At 44.5% G+C, this 20766-nt stretch overlaps 2 protein-coding genes and 1 non-coding gene across 3 annotated transcripts in view; 2 read left to right on the plus strand and 1 right to left on the minus strand.

Moving 5' to 3' along the window:
- Positions 1–20766, plus strand: part of ERLEC1 (endoplasmic reticulum lectin 1) — a 548089-nt gene that overhangs the window by 488196 nt on the left and 39127 nt on the right.
- SPTBN1 (spectrin beta, non-erythrocytic 1) overlaps positions 13869–20766 on the plus strand; it is a 120762-nt gene continuing 113864 nt past the window's right edge. Inside the window, exon 1 of the mRNA XM_049784810.1 lies at positions 13869–14047. Within this exon, the coding sequence (XP_049640767.1) occupies positions 13900–14047 (148 nt within the window). The 5' untranslated portion in view covers positions 13869–13899. The remainder of the gene's footprint in view (positions 14048–20766) is intronic.
- On the minus strand, positions 14994–15100 carry LOC126024997 (U6 spliceosomal RNA). Its single transcript, XR_007501052.1, has one exon. It is a non-coding gene; the product is annotated as a U6 spliceosomal RNA (small nuclear RNA).

Raw genomic sequence — 20766 nt, forward strand, 5'->3', positions numbered from 1 at the left:
AGGTGCCGGCGAGATGGTACTAGAGGTAAGGTGTCTGCCTTGCAAGCGCTAGCCAAGGAAGGACCTCGGTTAGATCCCCTAGCATCCCATATGGTCCCCCCAAGCCAGGGGCAATTTCTGAGCTGAGCGCTTAGCCAGGAATAACCCCTGAACATCAAACAGGTATGGCCCGAAAGTCCAAAACAAACAAACAAACAAAAAAAATGGTGAAATACTGAAAAGATTAACCCCATTTACTTCTTTATCCAGTAAATGTTTATTGAGTCCTTTGTGGAGAGAGCTGGGCGGGAGCTAGAGATCCAAGTAAGGGAGCCCTGAGATTTGGTTCTTCTCCCTCCTCCTGGGAAGATGAATGTTATTAATAAAAAACGTAACCCTAATCCTAACCCTACCCCATAGCCCATACACACCTTCGTAAGATGAATTAATATTATTATTTATAATGAATTAATTATTAACTATTGGGACCGGAGAGATAGCATGGAGGTAAGACTTTTGCCTTTTATGCAGAAGGACAGTGGTTCGAATCCTGGCATCCCATATGGTCCCCCGAGTCTGCCAGGAGCAATCTCTGAGTGTAGAGCCAGGAGTAACCCCTGAGCTGCTGGGTGTGACCCAAAAACCAAAAAAAAAAAATTATCAATAATTAATAAATGAGTTAATAAATGAAGTGAATTTTTAGTGAAGATGTATTGAGTCCTTTAAGAGTTAGGCAGGTGCTAGAGGTCCGTGTGAGGTAGCTCCCAGATTTGGTTCTTTGCCCTCGTCCTGAGAAGATGAAAGCTCACAGTGTGGTAGAGTCTCCTCATTCTGATCGAAAAGGACCTGAGAAGGAGGGAGGATGTTGAGTTATAGGACTTTGACCCTGGGCAGTGGACTCTTTCTCTTCATGCCTGGGGGCCTACTATGAGCCTGTTAAGAAGCATTTTGTTAAAACTACTCATTAACCCTGCCTGAGGACTCTTCTTTCAGTTCTCTGTTAACTGGATGATTCTTCTCCGGCTTTATCATGTAGTTACAGTATGAGAAAGTCAACTATTGCCTTAATTTTTACTTCTCATTTACTTTTTTTGGGTGGTGTCACACCCAGCGGTGCTCAGGGGTTACTCCTGGCTCTGCACTGAGAAATCGCTCCTGGCAGGCTCGGGGGACCATATGGGGTGCTGGGTTTCGAATCACCATCGGTCCTGGATTGGCTGCTTGCAGAGCAAACATCCTACTGCTGTGCTATCTCTCCAGCCCTATAAAAGTTGGAAATCCATGCTGGCCCCTCCATTTGTTTGTTTGATGTCACAAGTTTATAAGGTTGAAAGGTTGGTGCTGGACCCAATCACTTCATTTGGTTCGCAGAAACCTTATAGGCGCAATATGAGTCCTAATACTGATGAAATTCCTAATCCCAAACTCTTGAGCCAGGACAGATTTGTTAAGAAGCTGGGCACAGAGAGTGGAGGGGCTTGGTTGTGGTCTCAGCACTTGCTAAAAGTGGGGGGCAGTTGGGAAGGTCCAACCAGTTCTCCTCACATATGAAAAATATTAGCATGTCCGGCATGAGTCAGCCACCTAGATCAAGAAAGATGTTTAGAGTTAAGTCTCTGTCAGTGGTCCTCAAACTATGGCCCGTGGGCCACATATTGTATTTGTATCTGTTTTGTTTCTTCATTGCAAAATAAGATATATGCAGTGTGCATAAGAATTTGTTCATAAGTTTTGTTTTTACTATAGTCAGACCCTCCAATGATCTGAGGGACAGTGAACTGGCCCCCCATTTAAAAAGTTTGAGGACCCCTAAATAATGTCTTAAAAATCCAATATTTGTAATAACTGAATTAATGGAGTAACGTGGGGCCATTTTCTGACCCATAAAAGTCAAGGACCCCTCAGTTCTGCATGTGATTATGAAGCCTCGTTACCTCGGTCTACTCCTCCCTCAACCCATGTTTCTTACTAAGAACTAATAGTCCGTACTAATCCGGCCCTGGCTGTCAGCCAGCTGCACTTTGGCTAACTTTTAGCGTGTTTGTGAACATTGAAAGAGCCATGCAGTTGTTGTACTGGGTCCCACCCCACAGGGTGTGTGTGTGTGTGTGTGTGTGTGTGTGTGTGTGTGTGTGTGTGTGTGTGTGTGTGTGTGTGTGTTTCCCAGACGAAAGCAAAAACAGCAATTGAAATGGAATGGCTCGGGCTTGGAGAGATAGCACGGCGGCATTTGCCTTGCAAGCAGCCGATCCAGGACCAAAGGTGGTTGGTTCGAATCCCGGTGTCCCATATGGTCCCCCGTGCCTGCCAGGAGCTATTTCTGAGCAAACAGCCAGGAGTAACCCCTGAGCACAGCCGGGTGTGGCCCAAAATCCAAAAAAAAAAAAAAAGAAATGGAATGGAATGGCTCCTTTTTGCCATCTGGGCATTAGACCTCTCGACTTTTATTATGCTAATTATTCATTTCTGAGCATTGGCTTTGCTTTGGTGCAAGATGAGTACAAATCCACTGGCTGCATTTGGCTTATTTCTCAGGAGGCCCTGGAAAGTCCTTCACTACTTTAGCTGGAGATTTGTTCTGCCTTAACCACTAAACATGAGGGTGAGACATTTCCTGGTGAGGAGCGTGTTTCTGACAGCATCAGGAAGAGAATCCACACCCCAAATCTTAATTTAGTCTTAAATTCCTAGCAATTCTGGAAGGCTCCTTGTTGCCTGCTCTAGTGCTAGGCTGGCTGGAGAGAGGCTTATGAGAGACTAGCCTGGCTCTGTGGTTTGTATCTTTGTTCTTGCCTGCTGCATAGAGCAGGATGGATGCAAGGGTTCCCCAGCAGGGCAGGCAAGTCTGGTCTGAGAAGGCCCTGCCTGGGTATTAGCTCAAGAGGACTTGCTCCAAATGCCCACCACACCTGAGAGACTGGCAGGGAAGTGCCTTCGGCCTGTCCTATTTTTAATCTCTGTTTTGGAGGTGTTGAGACCTCTCGGCTATGCTAAGGAGACTCAGAGGGCTCCCCATAGAAGCCATTGCTGCTTGGGTTTAGTTCCAGGGCCTGAGGATTTGGCATAGGATGGGCCCTTTGGTGCTTGGGAAAACCAGGCCCACACTAGGAAGGCCCCGAGCTGCTGGGGCTGGAATCCAGGTCAGGTGCACACAACGCCTGTCCTGACTGTGGAGGAGGAAAGGCTGGGAGCCTTGCAGGCAAAAGCAGCAGCCACAGAGAAGAGGTCTGGAGGCTAGACACCAATGGCAGCTTCTGCAAGGCTCTGTGGCCCAAGATTTAACAAGAAAATCTTTTTCAAGTAAAGCCACAGGCCAACTTTCCCACATCTATATTGACAGCAGTAGAGATCTCCTTACTCTCTGCTGTAGTTCAGTTGCTTAGTAGGAAGCTTTGAAGGGGGCAGGCTCTGTGCAAGAGGGAGGTTAGTTAGCTGTCTGGGTGAAAAGGACCCAGGCTTGTGAGCTCTGTCCCAGGAATGGTTCAGAGGATGCTCTTTGCACGACCTCCTGAGCTGTGTCAGCCTCTCGGGTCAGAGTAAAATACAGTTCAAGTTACGGCTCTGTTCCCTTGTGGCCATGGGCAAAGAAGGACTCAAATCACAGAACAAGGTTAGGCACTTTCATTGCATGTTACTGACCCAGGTTGCATCCCTGACATCATGTAGGGTCTCATGAGCACCTCCAGGACTGATCCCTAAACTGGTGGTGATGCCTCGGCTTGGAGTAAGCCCTGAGTATTGCTGGGAGTGATTCCTAAGCTCAGAGTAAGCCCTGAGCACTGTTGGGTGGTGATCTCTAAATATTGAGTAAGCCCTCTAAGCACAACTGGGTGTGGTACAAAAAACCCCAAACCAAACCAAATCAAAAACAAATTCTATTAGAGCAAAAATCTGGTATCTGGGAATCTTGGAGTTAAACTTGTTGCTAAACTACTCGACCCCTGCCCTCTCCAAGTGGTTTTTACTTAAGTAGTAGAACCAATGAATTTATGAAGCACACACTGATTTGTAGTTCACATTTTTCAGCTTCCTTAAATAAATCTGCTTTGCTGTTTCCACATTTATTTAGGATGCAGGAATGTCCCCACCCTTTAGTGAAGGACAAAATACCAGACTCAGTAATATGCCTTGAACAAGAAAAAAAAATAGATTTACAAAGACAGTATTTATAGATTAATCAATGTTTATTTAACAGGCATAATTATTCGGGATTTTACATTTGTTAAAATGTTATTAAAATTCATTTGCCATTTTGTATTCTAGAAAAGTGTAAAATTGCCCAATAAAATAATTGTCTGAGTGGTCTATATTTCTAGTAGTATATTTAAAATGCTCTCATCAAAATACAAAATCTTTTTCAAACTTTACATGCAATTTTTTTTTTTGAGGACTTGGGACTCATTATGAATGTCTATAATGTGTGCAGAAGAATGCCTTGTTTTTTTGTTTTTTGTTTTTTAATTTCTGGGTCATACTTGGCAGTGTTGAGGAGTTACTCCTGACTCTGCATTCAGGGATCACACTTGTCCTCTCTGACTTTTCAATTTCTGTCTCTGCAATCTCTGTCTCTGCTCTCTTGTTGAACACTTAAAGGATAAAAAAAAATCAGGTTTTATGCAAACATCCCCCTCAGAGTTCCCTTTGCTAACAGAACCCGGTTCCCCCTCAGAACCACCACATACTAACAGAACCCTATTCCCTCAGGTTCTCTCAGCTGCCTCCTCGCCCCGTATATTTCTCACACTGTAAGTGACTTAGTTTCACAAAAGAAGCAAACTACAGCACTTGAAAATAGGTGCCCTGGAGTCTTGGTGTAGCTGATACTGAATGACTCCTATAGGCTCTTCCCTTACATGTGGCCAGCCCTGGGTTCGACTCTCAGCATCCCATAGGTCCCCTAAGTACCATTAAGAGTGAATCCTGAGCTCAGAGCCAGTGAATCCTGAGCTCAGAGCCAGGGTTCAGCCCTGAGCATTGAAGATTGTGGTCCCCAAACTGGAAAAGTAGAGGCCAGAGTGATAGCAGAGTGGGTAAAAAACATTTGCCTGGAACGCAGCCAAACTGGGTTTGATCCCCAGGATCCCATATGGTCTTCAAGCACACCAGGAATGATTCCTGAGTGCAAACCCTAGGTGGGCGTGACTCAAAAGCAGACAAACAAAAAAATTGGAAAAATCATTTGGAGATAGGAAAAGTAAAAGGCTGTTTTGGATATTTGGGAATGTAGAAAAATCAGTTTATTAATAAGCTATTTCAAGGAGTTGGAAGGATAGGTTTGATTCAGGTAAGACCGAGAATGAAAGTTCAGAATGAATTTCCTGAAGTTACGTCACCTGGGAGCCCTACAGGAAGTCTGGACTTTGTTTCTTGTTTTTTTCCCAGCATGTTTTTGCCTGTCAGGAGGACTGGGGAAGCTGCTGGTTTCCTTTGCTCTTGAACTTGATGAGGCCTTTTTTTGAGTAATGGGGTGAGAGCCAAGTAAATTAGAAAAGCAGGCAGGTTCGTGACTGGGTGTTATCCTGAGCCTCCCTGAGAACAGTGCTGGGTGTTGGTTACACGGGTCTGGCCCTGCGGGATACATGCTAAGTTTGGCCTGTCGTTTTTGACTATAGACCCTTAGGTATGTGGAGAACTCTGGACTTCTAAAGTTAGAGGGATGTGAGAAGAAAAAGGAGAGACAGACAGACAGACAGACAGACAGACAGACAGACAGACACACACACACACACACACACACACACACGCAGGTTCAAGAGTTAACACAGCCCTTTCTAAGGTGGAAACAGCCTATTTATAAGTAAAAAGGAGTCTTGTTTTTCTTGCATATCAGTGTTTGTTCCTTTTTTTTTTTTTTTTTTTTTTTTTGGTTTTTGGTTTTTGGGCCACACCCAGCGGTGCTCAGGGGTTACTCCTGGCTGTCTGCTCAGAAATAGCTCCTGGCAGGCACGGGGGACCATATGGGACACTGGGATTCGAACCAACCACCTTTGGTCCTGGATCGGCTGCTTACAAGGCAAATGCCGCTGTGCTATCTCTCTGGGCCCTCAGTGTTTGTTCCTGAAGGCCAACATAAAAGTCATTTATTTGGGGCCGGAGAGATAGCATGAAGGTAAGGCGTTTGCCTTTCATGCAGAAGGTCATCGGTTCGAATCCCGGCGTCCCATATGGTCCCCCATGCCTGCCAGGAGCAATTTCTGAGCACGGAGCCAGGAATAACCCCTGAGCACTGCAGGGTGTGACCCAAAAACCACAAAAAAAAAAAAAAAAAAAGTCATTTATTTGACTGCATTTGCTAGTAAGTCTGGAGCAGAGAAACTTCCGAATGCAGACTTGAGATACCAATGTGCATAGACTCCCAGCTTTGTGCTCTGACCAAAGGCTAATTTCTCCAAATGTCTCCAAGAGAAAATCACCTTTGCTTCCTGGTGAGAAGGCCTGAGAGATAGTACAGGGCTTGTTCACTTGCCTTGGATGACCTAGTTCAACCCCTGGCTCCCCAGATGGCCCCTGGAGCCAGGAGTGAGCCCTGAGCACTGACAGGTGTCGCCCCAAACCCAAACACACATCATAGAATCTTAGAGGATTAGAATATTTGTTTATTTGTTTATTCATTTTGGGGGCTCTCAGAAGATTCTGGGGCCCTACCATGGATTCTCACCCATTCAGACCATGGTTCAGTGTTGAGTCTGAGGATGGGTTGCTGCTCAAGGCCTGGATTGTGGGGTGCTGGGCCATCGCAACATTGCTGAGGGTCTCCAGGACTGCAGCAGGCGATGTTCAGAGGATACATGGGGTACCTAGGTCCAAACCTGGGTGGGGCAAGTGTCCCACTACAATGCTCATTATAAGAATATTTTAGCAAATTTATTTGAAACTGTATATATATCTACAGAAATTTTCTTGTGATTTTGTTTAGGGAATTTATGGAAAAGGAACTTGGGTGCTATAGACTTGTATTACAGTGCTCAGTGTAAGAATGTTTTAAGAATTTTCAAATTAAGTGTATCTGCAGAAAAATTCTAATGTTTATGTTCAGAGAAGTCATGAAAAAAATTGTGATATATATAAGGCAAGGATAAGAAAAAAGCTGATTGCTTTGAGAGTGATATAAAGAAGTTAAACATTTATACCAACTTTTACTGTGCCCATGCAAAATAACAACCACTTTTATAAGTTCTGATCTGGAGTTCCAGCTTCTCGCAGAGTACAATAGAGCAAAAACTTTTGTAGCCTTTCTCAATTATTTTTATTTTGAACAGAAAGGATGAATATGTTAGATGACACCCAGCTATTACCCAAAATAAAGGCATTTCCTCAATTTCCTCTTTCCTTTTCACCTAGCCCTTTGATATGGAAAAGTCTACCTTGATCTCCCCCACCTGGTTGAATTTGTACTGGCTTAGCTTGCAGAGAGACCTCGAGACAAGAAGCCACTTACTTAATGATTTTCTCCTGACTGGCTTGGCTTATTAATTCTTCACGACTACCCTTCTTCAGACCCGTCCACCTGGGGGTGGAAATATGGTTCGTGAGGTAATTTCACAACATGAGTTTTATTTTATACCCCCAGACATACCTATTAGTATGTACCTCTTGTGCCATTTCAACCAAGTGCTTCTGCTGATCACAGTAGGACACGTTTTCTCCAGGTGATCATGATTCCAGTGATGGAGATCTGTGTTTCTACAAGACACATTTGCAGTAGGTTTGGATCTGGGGTTTCCTAGGAGTGACTGAGCTTCTAAAGAGAGAGGAGTAGTGCTTTGTTCTTGTTTCACCACACATGAGCTGACTGACTTAGGGGATTTCACCAAGAATAAATCGGAGAAATGGCAAGCTCCCTAAATTTAGGACTGCTTCCGGCAGGGTGTAAAGTGAAGCTCTCTGGAAAGGCATGTAGGATGCAATGGTTCTTTAAAGCGAACAAGAGACAGGATGAGATTTACTTTTTGACACTAGTTTGATTCTCAGCACTACATGTGGTTCCCCTGAGCACCTCCAGAAGTGACCCCTGAGCACAGAGACAGGAGTAAAGCCTGAGCATATCGGGTGACTCAAGAATCTTGAAAATGAAAAATAAGGAGCCAGAGCAATATGGTCCCCTGAGCACTGCCAGGAATGACCCCTGAGTGCAGAGCCAGGAGATAACTAACCCCTGGTTGTGGCCCTTCAAATAAAATAAAAATAATAACAAAGTGAGTTAGAACCCTATGTAACCATGACATGATAATATTTAATGTGCACTGAGTCATGATTTAGATTTTAGTTGTTCTTCTAAGTTAAACAAATGAAAGGAAGATGCTTAATTACTAAACATGGGTGATTCAAGCTCGATCATTTTGCTGCTTATAAATGGCCATCAGAAAGACTGAACAATCTAAAACTGGTTTTAAGAAATGAAGACTTGGTTGTTTTACTGTGATTTACACTGACAAGGAGGGTTGGGGAGATGTCTGATCCCTTTACAGGAGAAAGGACTTTGGGGTCTGCTGTTCAGAGGAGTTCTTTTTGCTTGGTTTGTCTGTCTTTGTTTTTTGCTTTTCTTTCCTTCCACTTTTCTTTTCTCCCCTCTCCTCTTTTCTCTTTTTACCCACCTGAGCTCATGACTTACTCCTAGTTCTGCACTCAAAGATCACTCCAGGTGGTGCTCAGAGAACCAGATGGGTATCTGGAATAAAACTCGTGTTTACCACACATGTGGCAAGCTTCCTACCTGTTGTTTTCTCTCTCTTTTTCTTTATCTTTCTCTTTCTCTCTTTTTCTGTTTCCTCTCTATATCTCCTCTCTCTTTTCCTCTCTCCTCTTTGTCTCTCTTTCCTCTCACTGTCTCTGTCTCTCCCCAGCTCATTGGGTATATAAGATGCCTGGGAATGGAGGGGTGTGTGGTCCTTCTGCTGGTGGTCTGAGATTATCAGTCACAGGAAGAGATAACATGAACGATTAGAGTTTCTTCCCTGGTTGGTATTTTGGGGCATCTGAGCTATTCCTGTTTAGTAGTGCCAGGTCTTTTTCTCTGGACTGACATACCAGGGGGTTATTTCTCCCAATACAAACAAGGACAACGGTTGTGAATCTGAGGGATAGGGGGCATTGCCCCTCGTGAGGGCCTATTTCTCCTCCAGGTGTCAGGGTGTCTTCAGGAGGTTGGGGTCTGATCACCATGGAGGCCTGGAGAAAAGGTGGGAGTTTCAGAAGGTGCCCCGGTTTCAGAGTGGGGGACAGATTAGTGGCTCAACTTAGAGGTGAGGTTTTGGGACTACAAGGTGGTTGCTCTGGGTAAAGCTGGACTGTTGGGATGTAGAAATGTGGGACAAGGAGGAGAAATGAAGCCATTTCCTTCTGTTCCTTCCAGGGGAGATGAGAGCACTAGTCCACGAGGCAGGGGCTGCAGGGTAGGAGTTTCGGGTTGAGATTTGGACACTGGCTTGATGCCCTTAGAGGACTGCCTCCAGGCTACCCAGGAGGGGCTGTGGGGAGGGAAGCGCCAGACAAGAACCTCTCGGCAGGAGAGCTTCTGTCGGCTGAGGTCCTCAGGTTCGGATGGACCTGCCCCCTCTGGCCAGCAGGTGGCACCAAACACCAGGCAGCTCTGCTGAGAGGTGCTTGGGGCTGATATTTGGGGCTAAATCTTAAATTTTAGCTCCAGAAATTTGCAATTAATGACAGCACTTTCCCATTTTACTCAGAGAGCATCCAAAGGGAGTTAGTTTTGTTAAGTCTTTGATATTGGTATGAAAATAAAGCTGCTCAAGTTCTAATAACACATGACAGCATTGGATTTTATTTGTTTTTTTTAAAGGAGTTATAACTTAAAATCCACTGCAGGGGCCAGGGATGAAGCCCGGATGTGGAAGTACAAAGTCCTGAATTTGGGCTCTGAAATGCTCCTATTTCTACCCTCAAATAAAAAAATATATGAAAAGAAAATAAAATCAAAAGGCCTGGGCATTCAATAGAACATTCTTTTTTGGTTTTGTATTTGGGCCACATCCATTGATGCTTAGGATTACTTCTGGCTATGCGCTCAGAAATCGCTCGTGGTTTGGGGGACCATATGGGACACCGGGGGATCGAGCCACAGTCTGTCCTAGGCTTGTGCTTGCAAGGCAGATGCCTTACCTCTCAAGTGCCACCGCTCTGGCCCCATCAATAGAATATTCTTACTGGCTGAGGATGTTAATGGTTTTTGTTGTTAATTATTAAAACCCTGGGGTCAGAGCAATAGTACTGCAGGGAGGGTACTTACCTTGTACACAGCTGACTGGTTCGATTCCCAGCATTCCATATGGTCCCCCAAAATTGCCAGGAGTAATATCTGAGCATAGAGCCAGGAGTAACGCCTGAGCACTGCTGAGTGTGGCCCCAGAAATAAAAAACTTGAAAAAACTACATCTGAATTGTATCAATTCTTGAGCTGGAGAGGCATATATTTGCCTCACACATGGCCAAACCAGGTTTGATCCCTGTCACCCTATGTGGTTCCCAAGTGTGCTAGGATTGATCCCTGAGCACAGGAAGCCCCGAACACTGCCAAGTGTTGCCAGCTCCTGCCTTCCCGCCCCTCCCAAAAAACACCTCAAGAAAACATATTCTTTCTAATGTGCGGTTACACAATTTTTTTTGTGTGTGTGTGTGGTTTTTGGGTCTCACCCGGCAGTGCTCAGGGGTTATTCCTGGCTCCAGGCTCAGAAATTGCTCCTGGCAGGCACAGGGGACCATATGGGACGCCAGGATTCGAACCGATGACCTCCTGCATGAAAGGCAAATGCCTTAACTCCATGCTATCTCTCCGGTTTCGCGGTTACACAGTTTACTGCATCTTGGCATCTGTGAGAAAAGAATTTGGCTCCTGTGGTCAGTGTAGGCCGCTCTGGTCTCTGGCTTTGTTGGTGACCAATAGTCTAGTGACCTGACTGCTGACCCAGGGGGCGCTCTTGGTGCAGTGAATGAGGCTGTAGTTTGGCCTCTGCTCCAGATAAAACAGTATCTGAGGATGCAGAATTGAAGCTGAAGATGGGGAGTGAAAGTATCCTCCCCTTCCCTCCAGGACCTCTTTTCTACTGATTTCTTCTCTTCCTAACTTTAAAAGCTTTGTGGACATTGGGGGCTTTCTGTTTTGTGTTTGCTCAAGATCCTGCAGGACTGAGTCTTAGCTTTTCACTCAGGGATCACTCCTGGCGGGGCTCAGGGACCCAGGAATCCAGGGACTAAACTGGGGTCAGTTTTGTTCAAAGCTAGTGCTCTTCCCAGTTGTGCTATTATAAGGAGAAAGCACTGCATATAAAATATGCAGAATTTTCCCCTCACCAGGATGAAGTGCCCAGCTTGGCCTTACAGAATTATTTTCCTCTCACCAGTGAGGTTCTTTAAAAGCAGACGTCCATGGCTGCCAGTTACTAGCTGCCAGCCCAGCTCTGCCTCCCACTGACGCTCACCACACTGGGCTGCCCAGCCTACCCAGACCAGCTGGCTCCAGCCACACCGACCTTCACTGCTCCTGAACTGGCTCCTGCCTCCCTCTCACTACAGGGCCTGACCAGACCACGGTCTGGTTTCTGATTCCTGGAATGCAGTTCCCCTTGATCTGGGTGTGACCTTCCTTCCTGTTGACTTGAGATCTCAGCTCAAATACTGACTCACAGACTTTCCCTGACCACCAGATCGGAAGATAGTCACTCCACAATTTAAAAAATGAAAACACACTTGCCACAGAATATTGGGCAAGGTTAAAGCTGTAATGTGTTGATTTGATGCATTTATACATTATGGTAAATGTCCCCATCACATGGATAATTAACTCTGTGTTTAGTTAGGAGAATCATGAGATCTCCTCTCAAGAACCTCGAGCTTCTATTATTGGTGCCCCACTATTCTATTATTATTGCCCCATTTTCTTTTGACCTCTCCTCGACCTTGTGTGCTTCCTGCTGACCTGGAAGTCTCAGTGGATTTTTTCATTGCTAATTTTTTTGTTTGGTTGGTGATTTTGGTTTGGTTTTGGTTTGGTTTTGGTTTTGGTTTGGTTTTGGTTTTTGGGGGCAAACCCGGTGGTGCTTAGGTGTTACTTCTAGCTCTGCCCTGAGAAATTGCTCTTGGCAGACTCAGGGAACCATATGGGATGCCAGGCATCTAACCTGGGTTAGCCTCGTGCAAGGCAAATGCCCTACCACTGAGCTATCACTTCGGCCCTGCTAAGTTTTATCTTTCTCATTGGCAGTAGTGCTGGCACCTAAGTGAATCCTGAGTATATTCTGGTTCTGCAAATAGTCATTTTGTGATAACAATTGGAAGATTTATTTAAAGCCAACTAAAATTGATTTTTCTTTTTTGTGAGGTCCTTGATTCCATGTATCTCTGTGAATACCTCTGAGTCTGGGAGTTCCCTGTTGAGTGGTGATGAGTTAGGTATACACCTAATTGCAGTCACGATTTATTGATTGTCAGTGGGAGGGCAGTCCTGGTGTTGCTTTAGGGCTCCTTAGGGTATGATGCCCGGAGATCACTCCCTGCTGTTCCTGGGAGACCATGAGGCACCAGGGATGGAACATGGGACCCTGCAGGCAAAGCTGGTACACAGCCCTTTGAGACTTCTCCCAGCCCAGTCACTATTTCAGAAGCATTAGTAGGCATCAGTCATCTCCAAATCATTTCATCTAAATCTAAATCCTTAAATCATGTCATCTTAAGCCTTGGTTTTCCAGCATGTAAATGAGATGTCTAGATAAAAGGACCTATTCTTTGTCTTAGACAACTGGAGTTTCTGAATTTCTAGTAGAAATAAGATTATAGTTTATTGTGTATTTATTAAGAATAATGAGTTGGGGGCCTGGAGAGATAGCACAGCGGTGTTTGGTTCGAATCCCGGTGTCCCATATGGTCCCCTGTGCCTGCCAGGAGTTATTTCTGAGCAGACAGCCAGGAGCAACCCCTGAGCACCGCCGAGTGTGGCCCAAAAAACAAAAAACAAAAAAAAAAGAATAATGAGTCTAGGGCAGGACCGATAGCACAGCTGGGAGTGTGTTTGCCTTGCATATGACCAACTAGGGTTCAATCTCCAGCATTTCATTTTGTCCTCGAGCCTGCCAGAAGTGATTCCTGAGCACAAAGCCAGGAGTAGCCCTTAAATGCTGCCAGGTGTAGCCCAAAACCCTCTTCAAATGAATAATGAGTCTATTATAACTGATAAGCCTAATAAATTCATTCAGAAGCCCAAGTAATGCTGAGGGAAATAGAAAGCCTGTCTAGAGTACAGGCGGGGGCGGGGTGGAGAGCAGGGATATTGGGACATTGGTGGTGGGAATGTTGCACTGGTGATGGGGGATGTCCTCTTATATGACTGAAACCCAACCGCAATCATGTTTGTAACCAAGGTGTTTAAATAAAATATTATTAAAAAAAAAACTTTACAACTAGGGACTGCAAAGTTGGTACAGCAAAATTGGTAGAGGCCCTTGCCTTTCCCCCAACTGAACTGGTTTGACCCTGGTAAGCTTTGATCCAGAGCCAGGTGTGGCCCCAAAACCAATAAAATAAAGATTCCCCTCAGCAAAACAAGAACCTAAAACTAAAAGTTTATACTTTTAAGGAGATAACCCTATTCTTTTTGGGGGCAGGGGTTGGGTTTTCATATTCTCATCTACCTGGCAATCTTCTGTAAGGACTCGGGAAACTGAGGCTCAGAGATGGTAACATTTGTCTTGGCCTTGGCCACATGGAAGCAAGAGGCAGTGATGGTTGCAACTAGTCCAGGCTCTGGGGGACCCAGTGCTGGACCAGCCAGTCAGGGGTCTCCTCCTCTCTCCTTATCCTGGGGTCTTCCAGGAGGTCCACACTTGGGTCTCACATCTCCACGTCCTTCTCTTTGCTTCTGAGCAGGTCTCTGAGAAAGAGCTGATGTGGAGGAACAGCTGAGAGTTCAAGATGACGACCACCGTGGCCACGGACTACGACAACATTGAGATTCAGCAGCAGTACAGTGATGTCAACAACCGCTGGGACGTGGATGACTGGGATAATGAGAACAGTTCTGCGCGGCTCTTCGAGAGATCCCGCATCAAGGCGCTGGCAGGTAGGGCCACAGCCGGGAACTGGAAATCTGCCCCTGTCATGTGGATCCCCCTGGTCAGCACAGCCCTGGACAGCCGGCTGACCACTATTTAGGGGACCACACACCCCAAGACAGCCGGTTAAATGGCCACTTACCTTCGTGGAGGAGGGTCAGAGTGTTTCAGAGCCTGGAGCCATCAGCTCACTAGGGCGGCCCTGGCCTTACCTCGGATCTGCCTCACACGCAAGTGGACACCATCCCTTCTACACACAAATTGACAGGTGACCTAGATTGCTTGCTGTGTGGCATTATTTGGCCTGACCAGCTCTTATTGAGAACCCCCTGTGAGCGGTTGGGGAAGTTGGAATTTAGGTGTGAGAAGTGATGGTTGGATCAGGTCAGTAAAAGCAAGTTCCTAGTGATTTTTTTTAAAAACCATTTTTATTTATTTATTTATTCATTTTGGTCCTTGGGCCACACCTGGCAGTGCTCCCGGGCTACTATTGGCTTTGTGCTCAGAAAATGCACCACGTAGGCTTGAGGGACCATATGGGATGCTGGGAACCGAACCCAGGTCAGCCACGTGAAAGACAAATGCCCTTCTGCTGTGCCATCTCTCCGGCCCCATTCCTAGTGATTTTTGAAGGTTCAAAGCTCTCAGTTAACTTTGTGATTTCTTGCTTCGTGTTGCTAGATACCATGAACATGCTTCTGTGGCCTTATCTTGTTGTCAATAGGCAGGGGTTTGGTTAGCGTGATAGGGCCTGTTAGGATGACAGAGTGTTGTTAGGATGATGGGTTCTGTCATAGTGATGGGGTTCTGTTACAGGGACAGGGTTCTGTTAGAATGATGGGATTCTGTTATGGTGACAACCATACTGGGTATGTGCAATAACAGATCAGATTAGAGTTGGCTCCAGGATTATATCTGTATGTTGAGATTTTTTTTTTTTTTTTTTTTTTTTTTAAAAATATGGAACGCTTCACGAATTTGCGTGTCATCCTTGCGCAGGGGCCATGCTAATCTTCTCTGTATCGTTCCAATTTTAGTATATGTGCTGCCGAAGCGAGCACGTATGTTGAGATTTTTAAGTAAAATGGTTTCCTGGTGACAAAGGCAGGCCCTATGTTTTTAATTATCACACATGAATCAAAATGACAAAATAGGTAAATTTATAGCTTATGATTAATAGAGCTCACTTTCGAAAGTTGTGCAACCTTCCCAATGTACTATTATGAGGCAGCTGTTTATCCAGAGATTGCTTGGTTGTAAGCAGTAGGTTACCTAATCCAAAGTGATCTAAATGAGAGGAGGGATTTTTCAATCACACAGTAGACAGATTTGGCATTTAAGCAAGTTTCTTGGCTTGTTTCTTGGCCCCACATTTGGGGTTGATGGTCTTCAAAAAGTCAGACCCAGTTTTGAGAACTTATGTAATTAGGTGGCTTTGATTTATTTACTATTTTCCAGAAGAGAGTTTGGTTAGCATGGCTACAGGTGTACTCAAGGGTATAATGTCAAAGTATGGAATCTCTGGCTGCCCCCATACATCCCATGTGTCCATGTCTCTCTCCACAGCATTGATCCTGGATCCTGGGTTTTTCTCTAGTTGAGATCTGCTGCTCTAAGCTGAGTGTGGAAGTCTTTTAGTCCTTGCATACCTGCTAAAAGCATGGGGCTAGTCTCTGGGGGTCCAGACAGGAAGAGGACCAGAATTCCTTTGTACCCTGAGGCTGCCACAAGCTTTGCCTCAGTTTCCCTGGTGCCTGTATCAAGCTTCTGGGGTCAATTCCACTGGTTGCTCATGACTTGAGTCCTGCACCTCACTTGGAAAATCCTCTCTCCTCCTGGGGAGGCTCTGTGAGAAGCTGCTGGTCAGGAGTATGTTTGGAATTAGGAGGTTTGTTTGGGGGTGGAGGTGGAATCTTTCCCTTTTAAAGTTAGGCTAGAAGATTTAGGATGTTTACAGGAAGGAGGAAAGAGGAAATGGAAGTAGGGGTGCAGTCAAGTACATGTTATGGGGTCTTTTTGTAGCGTTTTAGGATAATTTGTGTCTTAAGAGATCAGTGATGTAGAGGTAGTTCTCAAGCTTGCCTGATTTAGAGGAAATGAAATGAGAGCTTTATTTCTAGTTTATTTATTAACATAAAGCTATATAGAAACCATGGTCCTGATTAATGCTAGTGGACTGTTTTATTCTCGAACCTTCACTTGGGTACAGTATGCTAAGGGTGACAATGACCTTTCATGAGGAAATATATCACATTTTAGTCCTAGAGCATTTCCTCGTCTCTCTCTCTCTCTCTCTCTCTCTCTCTCTCTCTCTCTCTCTCTCTTCTCTCTCTCTCTCTCTCACTCACTTTGTTTTGTTTTGTTTTGTTTTGCCAGAGCCAGTAGCTCTCAGGAGCTCTTTCTTGACATAGTGTGTGGGGTCTCCCAGTGACAATTTGGAGTTTCCAACAGAATCTAAGACATAGAGCAAGTGCATTACCTGGCTTCCCTAGCCTTCCTCTTTCTTGAGTGAAAAACTCATCTGTTTGTTCTTTGGTTACTCCGGGTTAGTGCTCAGGATTCACTCCTGGCTCTGCACTCAGGGATCACTCCTGGTGGGGCTCGAGGGGCCAGATGAGATTCTGGAGATTGAAGCACTCTACCTGCTTCCCATCTTTCCAACCTTCATCTTCCTTTCAAGAAGAGCTTTACTTACTTATAAATGGTGCAACCATTCCTGCTCTTTCTGTTGGTCTTTATCGCAGTTCCAAAGAAGAGTCTCTAGTTTTCTTACTATCAGTTGTCTGTCCATTTGCTTGGATGTTTTCCCCCTGTTATTAAGAAACCTGAGTTATTGTATTACAACAGAAGCTCACACACTAATGATGGTACTTATTGCATACCAGGTTCTAAACGTACTGTATATATTAACAGTTAATACTTTGACAAGCATAAGACGGATCAGCCATGAGCACCTGATCTACTGCACTATTTCAGGCACATTTAAGAGTTTTGATTAAACTTTTTCCAAACAGTAATGGTATAGAAAGGTAGTCGAAGAGAGTCTATGTTTTGAGTTGGCATTATGAGGAAAATAACAGAAATTAAAAATAAGATCAGGAGCTGTTATTAAATGTTGATGAGTTGGAATTTGGCATAATAGCCTTTCTGCTGAGCCTTAACCATGTTAAAATATGAATTTGACTTTACGTGGTTTGTAGGGACAGACATTAAAAGGACATGAAAATATATATTCACATCTTTGTCTTTACATGTTTAGAGTAAATAACAATGATTAATGGCTATAAAAACTATTGTCTTGAAACATAGATTTTTGTTTGAGTGAGCAAGACTTATGCTGGAGCATTTAATTCAATGATTTACCTTAAGTATCCAGGTTAGCACTGTGGAAAGAAATTAATACTGGCCGCAGATGATTTTAAGCATTTTAATAGTTTCTTCAATTACTTTTTTATCTTTGACACTAAATTAATTGCAGAAGATAATTTGGCTTTACACAGTATTGGCATTTTGTTTTTAATGCGATCACATAAAAATAGGAATACAGTAGGGGTAGTTTGGTAATGAGGACACAGGTTTTTATCTGTATATGCTGTTTTTCTCCTTTGGGAAGAATCCTGCATTCACCATGACTTGCAGTTGTCTATTCTGCAAGGAAAAGAGGTCGCTGGAGTCCCCCGAATTCAGGAAAGTCCGTGTAGCTGGAGGTGGGAGACAGGTGTTGATAGGTTGCAGGTGTGAGGCCTAGAGTCCTGAGAGAGACTGCCAGGGAGCTGGAGTCCTTCTGCATCCTCAGCAGGTTCCAGGCCCCCATCACAGTACCTCTGCAGTGATGGTATCTGCTCTGTCATCCTCACACCTGACTTGGATGTTTTGTAGCTCCAAACTCTGGCCTTTATTTTGCTTTTCAGTCACTGTGAAATTATCAAGTCATTTGTGTTTCAACACTGATTCCTTCTCCAGTGTCCATGTCTTTCTGCCAGTTTCTTGTCATCTCCCATCTTCTTCCCACCTACCTGCCTGCCTCTACCAAGGATGTTTTCTTTTTTCATTTGTTTTTTTGGCCACTCACGGTGACGCTCAGGGGTTACTCCTGGTGTTGTGCTCAGAAATTGCTCCTGGCATGGGGGACCATATGGGATGGGAGGTCCGTCCTAGGCTAGTGTGGGCAAGGCAGATGCCCTAACTTGCACCACTGTTCTGGCCCCTACCAAGGGCGTGTATATGTATGTATGTATGTATGTATGTATGTATGTATGTATGTATGTATATGTATATATATGTACATATATACATATATATATATAAAAGTTGATACACTGTGGTGTCCAGCATTACTGCTAACAGGGTTTCACACATGATGCTTTCCCACCTTCCAATGCCTCCTCTTCCCCACTGAGCACCTCCCTCCACCATAGGCATTGTCCTCTCCCTGCCCTCTCCCCTACTCCCTCATTGATAGTTTCCTACTGAAGACCAGCTCTCATGTTTTTTGTTTCCATGTTTGGAGGCATTTGTTATGTTTCTTTATTTCCTGTCTATGATATGAGGTGAAGACACCTCATTCTGTGTCGGTGTCTTCCTCTGACTAACCTCACTCAGCATAATACTTTCCAGGTCCCTCCATGTAGCAGCAAATTGCCCGATTTTGTCTTTTCTTATAGTTGAGTATTCCATTGTGTAGATATACCACGGTTTCTGTACCCAGTCATCTCTTCTTGAACTCTTGGGTTGTTTCCAGACTTGGACTATTGTGAACAATTCTGCAAGGACCATAGGGGAGCAAATGCCTTTTCTCCAGTTTGTTTATTGGGCCCTTAGTGTATATTCCAAGAAGTGGGGTTGCTGGGTCAAATGGAAGCTCAATTCCTAAATTTTCTTAGGAATGACCATTTTGCTTTCCAGAAAGGTTGGATCACCAGCAGTAAATGAGAGCCCCTTTTTCCCCACATCTATGCCATCACTAATTGTTCTTGTTCTTTTTATTTATTTATTTTTGGTTTTTGGGTCACACCTGGTATCGCTCAGGGGTTACTCCTGACTCTATGCTCAGAAACCGTTCCTGGCAGGCTCGGGGGACCATATGGGATGCCGGGATTTGAACCACCGTCCTTCTGTATGCAAGGCAAATGCCCTACCTCCATACTATCTCTCCGGCCCATTCTTGTTCTTTCTGAAGTGTGAAATGATATCTCACACATCTCTGTGTGTCTCTGTGGTGTGAAATGGTATTTCATTGTTATTTTACTTTGCATTTCCCTCATGGTTAGTTATGCAGAGCATTTTTTCATGTGCCTTTTGTCCAATTGTATTTATTTTTAAGGACATTTCTATTCATTTCTTCTCCCTATGTCATAGTGCTATTCAACTGGAAGTATTTGCCATAGTAATTTGGTGAGAAAAAAATAACAAAAGCATCCAAATAAGAAAGGAAGAAGTTATCTTCTCACTTTTTACAGATGACATGATACTATATTTAGAAAATCCTAAAAACTCCACAAAAATCCTCCTGAAATTATAGATTTATATGGTAAAGTGAAAAGCTACAAATAAATACACAGAAATCCAGGACTTTCCTATATGAAAAAATGAAATGGAAGGTATAGATACTAAAATACACACCCATTTAATGAATATTTAATGACAGTTGAACATGGACACGCCCCCCTGGATATGCTCATGGATATACCTCTTTTAGGCCAGATATAGAAGAAAAACCTTGGATGGTTGGGAGGGGTCCCAGGATAGTGACCAGAGTAGTGCCTGCCAGTCTACTGGGGATTGGAGATAAAGCACCAGTTAGATGTTGTCTGTGTTGTATCTATCCCTCTATCTCTCTATTGATCCTGGAACTACAGTCCTCCCTTGACCACCTCTGGCTGGTGAATTTCTCTCTCTCTCTCTCTCTCTCTCTCTCTCTCTCTCTCTCTCTCTCTCTCTCTCTCTCTCTCTCTCTCTCTCTCTCTCTCTCTCTCTCTCTCTCCCTCTCTCCCTCTCTCTCTCCCTCTCTCTTCCTCTCTCTTCCCCACCACTCTCTCTCCCCCAAACCTCTGCTGCTGTAGCAGGCCTCAGACTGCAGGAACAATAAAAACAATACTTGGTTTCTATCCCTCCTCTCTCTGTAGCCTCTCTATCAGTCCCCGGTAGGTGGTCACTACAAGTTGGTGTCCCTGAGTGGGCATGAAGCTCCACCTGGTAGCCAGACCCCCTGGGCCCCTGTGAGCCTTGCAGTACTGGGCCCTGGAAAGCCTCAGGCCCCTGCAGCTTGAGCACCAGCCTCGGCTTTTGCAGCCAATCAGCAGCTCAGTAGCAGGCAGAAAAGCAGCTTATTGGAGTAACCTGCAGAAGAAGCCTGGCAGCCTGTAGTTTACCGCAGATAACCGCAGCCTGGAAAATGGTGGTGATCCTACAATTTACAACTGTGCCTGAGGAAAATCAAGTACCTCAGAATCAGCCTAACTACAAAAATGAGAGACCTATACAAAGAAAACTACAAAACACTACATCAAAAAGTAAGAGAGCACATGAGAAAATGGAAACATTTCCTGTTTATTTGCTCATGGATTGGAGGATTAATAGTATCAAAATGGCAATATTCTGCAAAGCATTGTACAGATTCAATGCATTTTCTATAAGGATGCCATTGACATTTTTCAAATAAATAGATCAATAGATCAAACACTCCTGAAATTCATATGGGACAATATCCCCCTCCATAATAGCTAAA

The sequence above is a fragment of the Suncus etruscus genome, chromosome 12, assembly GCF_024139225.1.
Source record: "Suncus etruscus isolate mSunEtr1 chromosome 12, mSunEtr1.pri.cur, whole genome shotgun sequence".
In the NCBI taxonomy this organism is placed as follows: Eukaryota; Metazoa; Chordata; class Mammalia; order Eulipotyphla; family Soricidae; genus Suncus; species Suncus etruscus.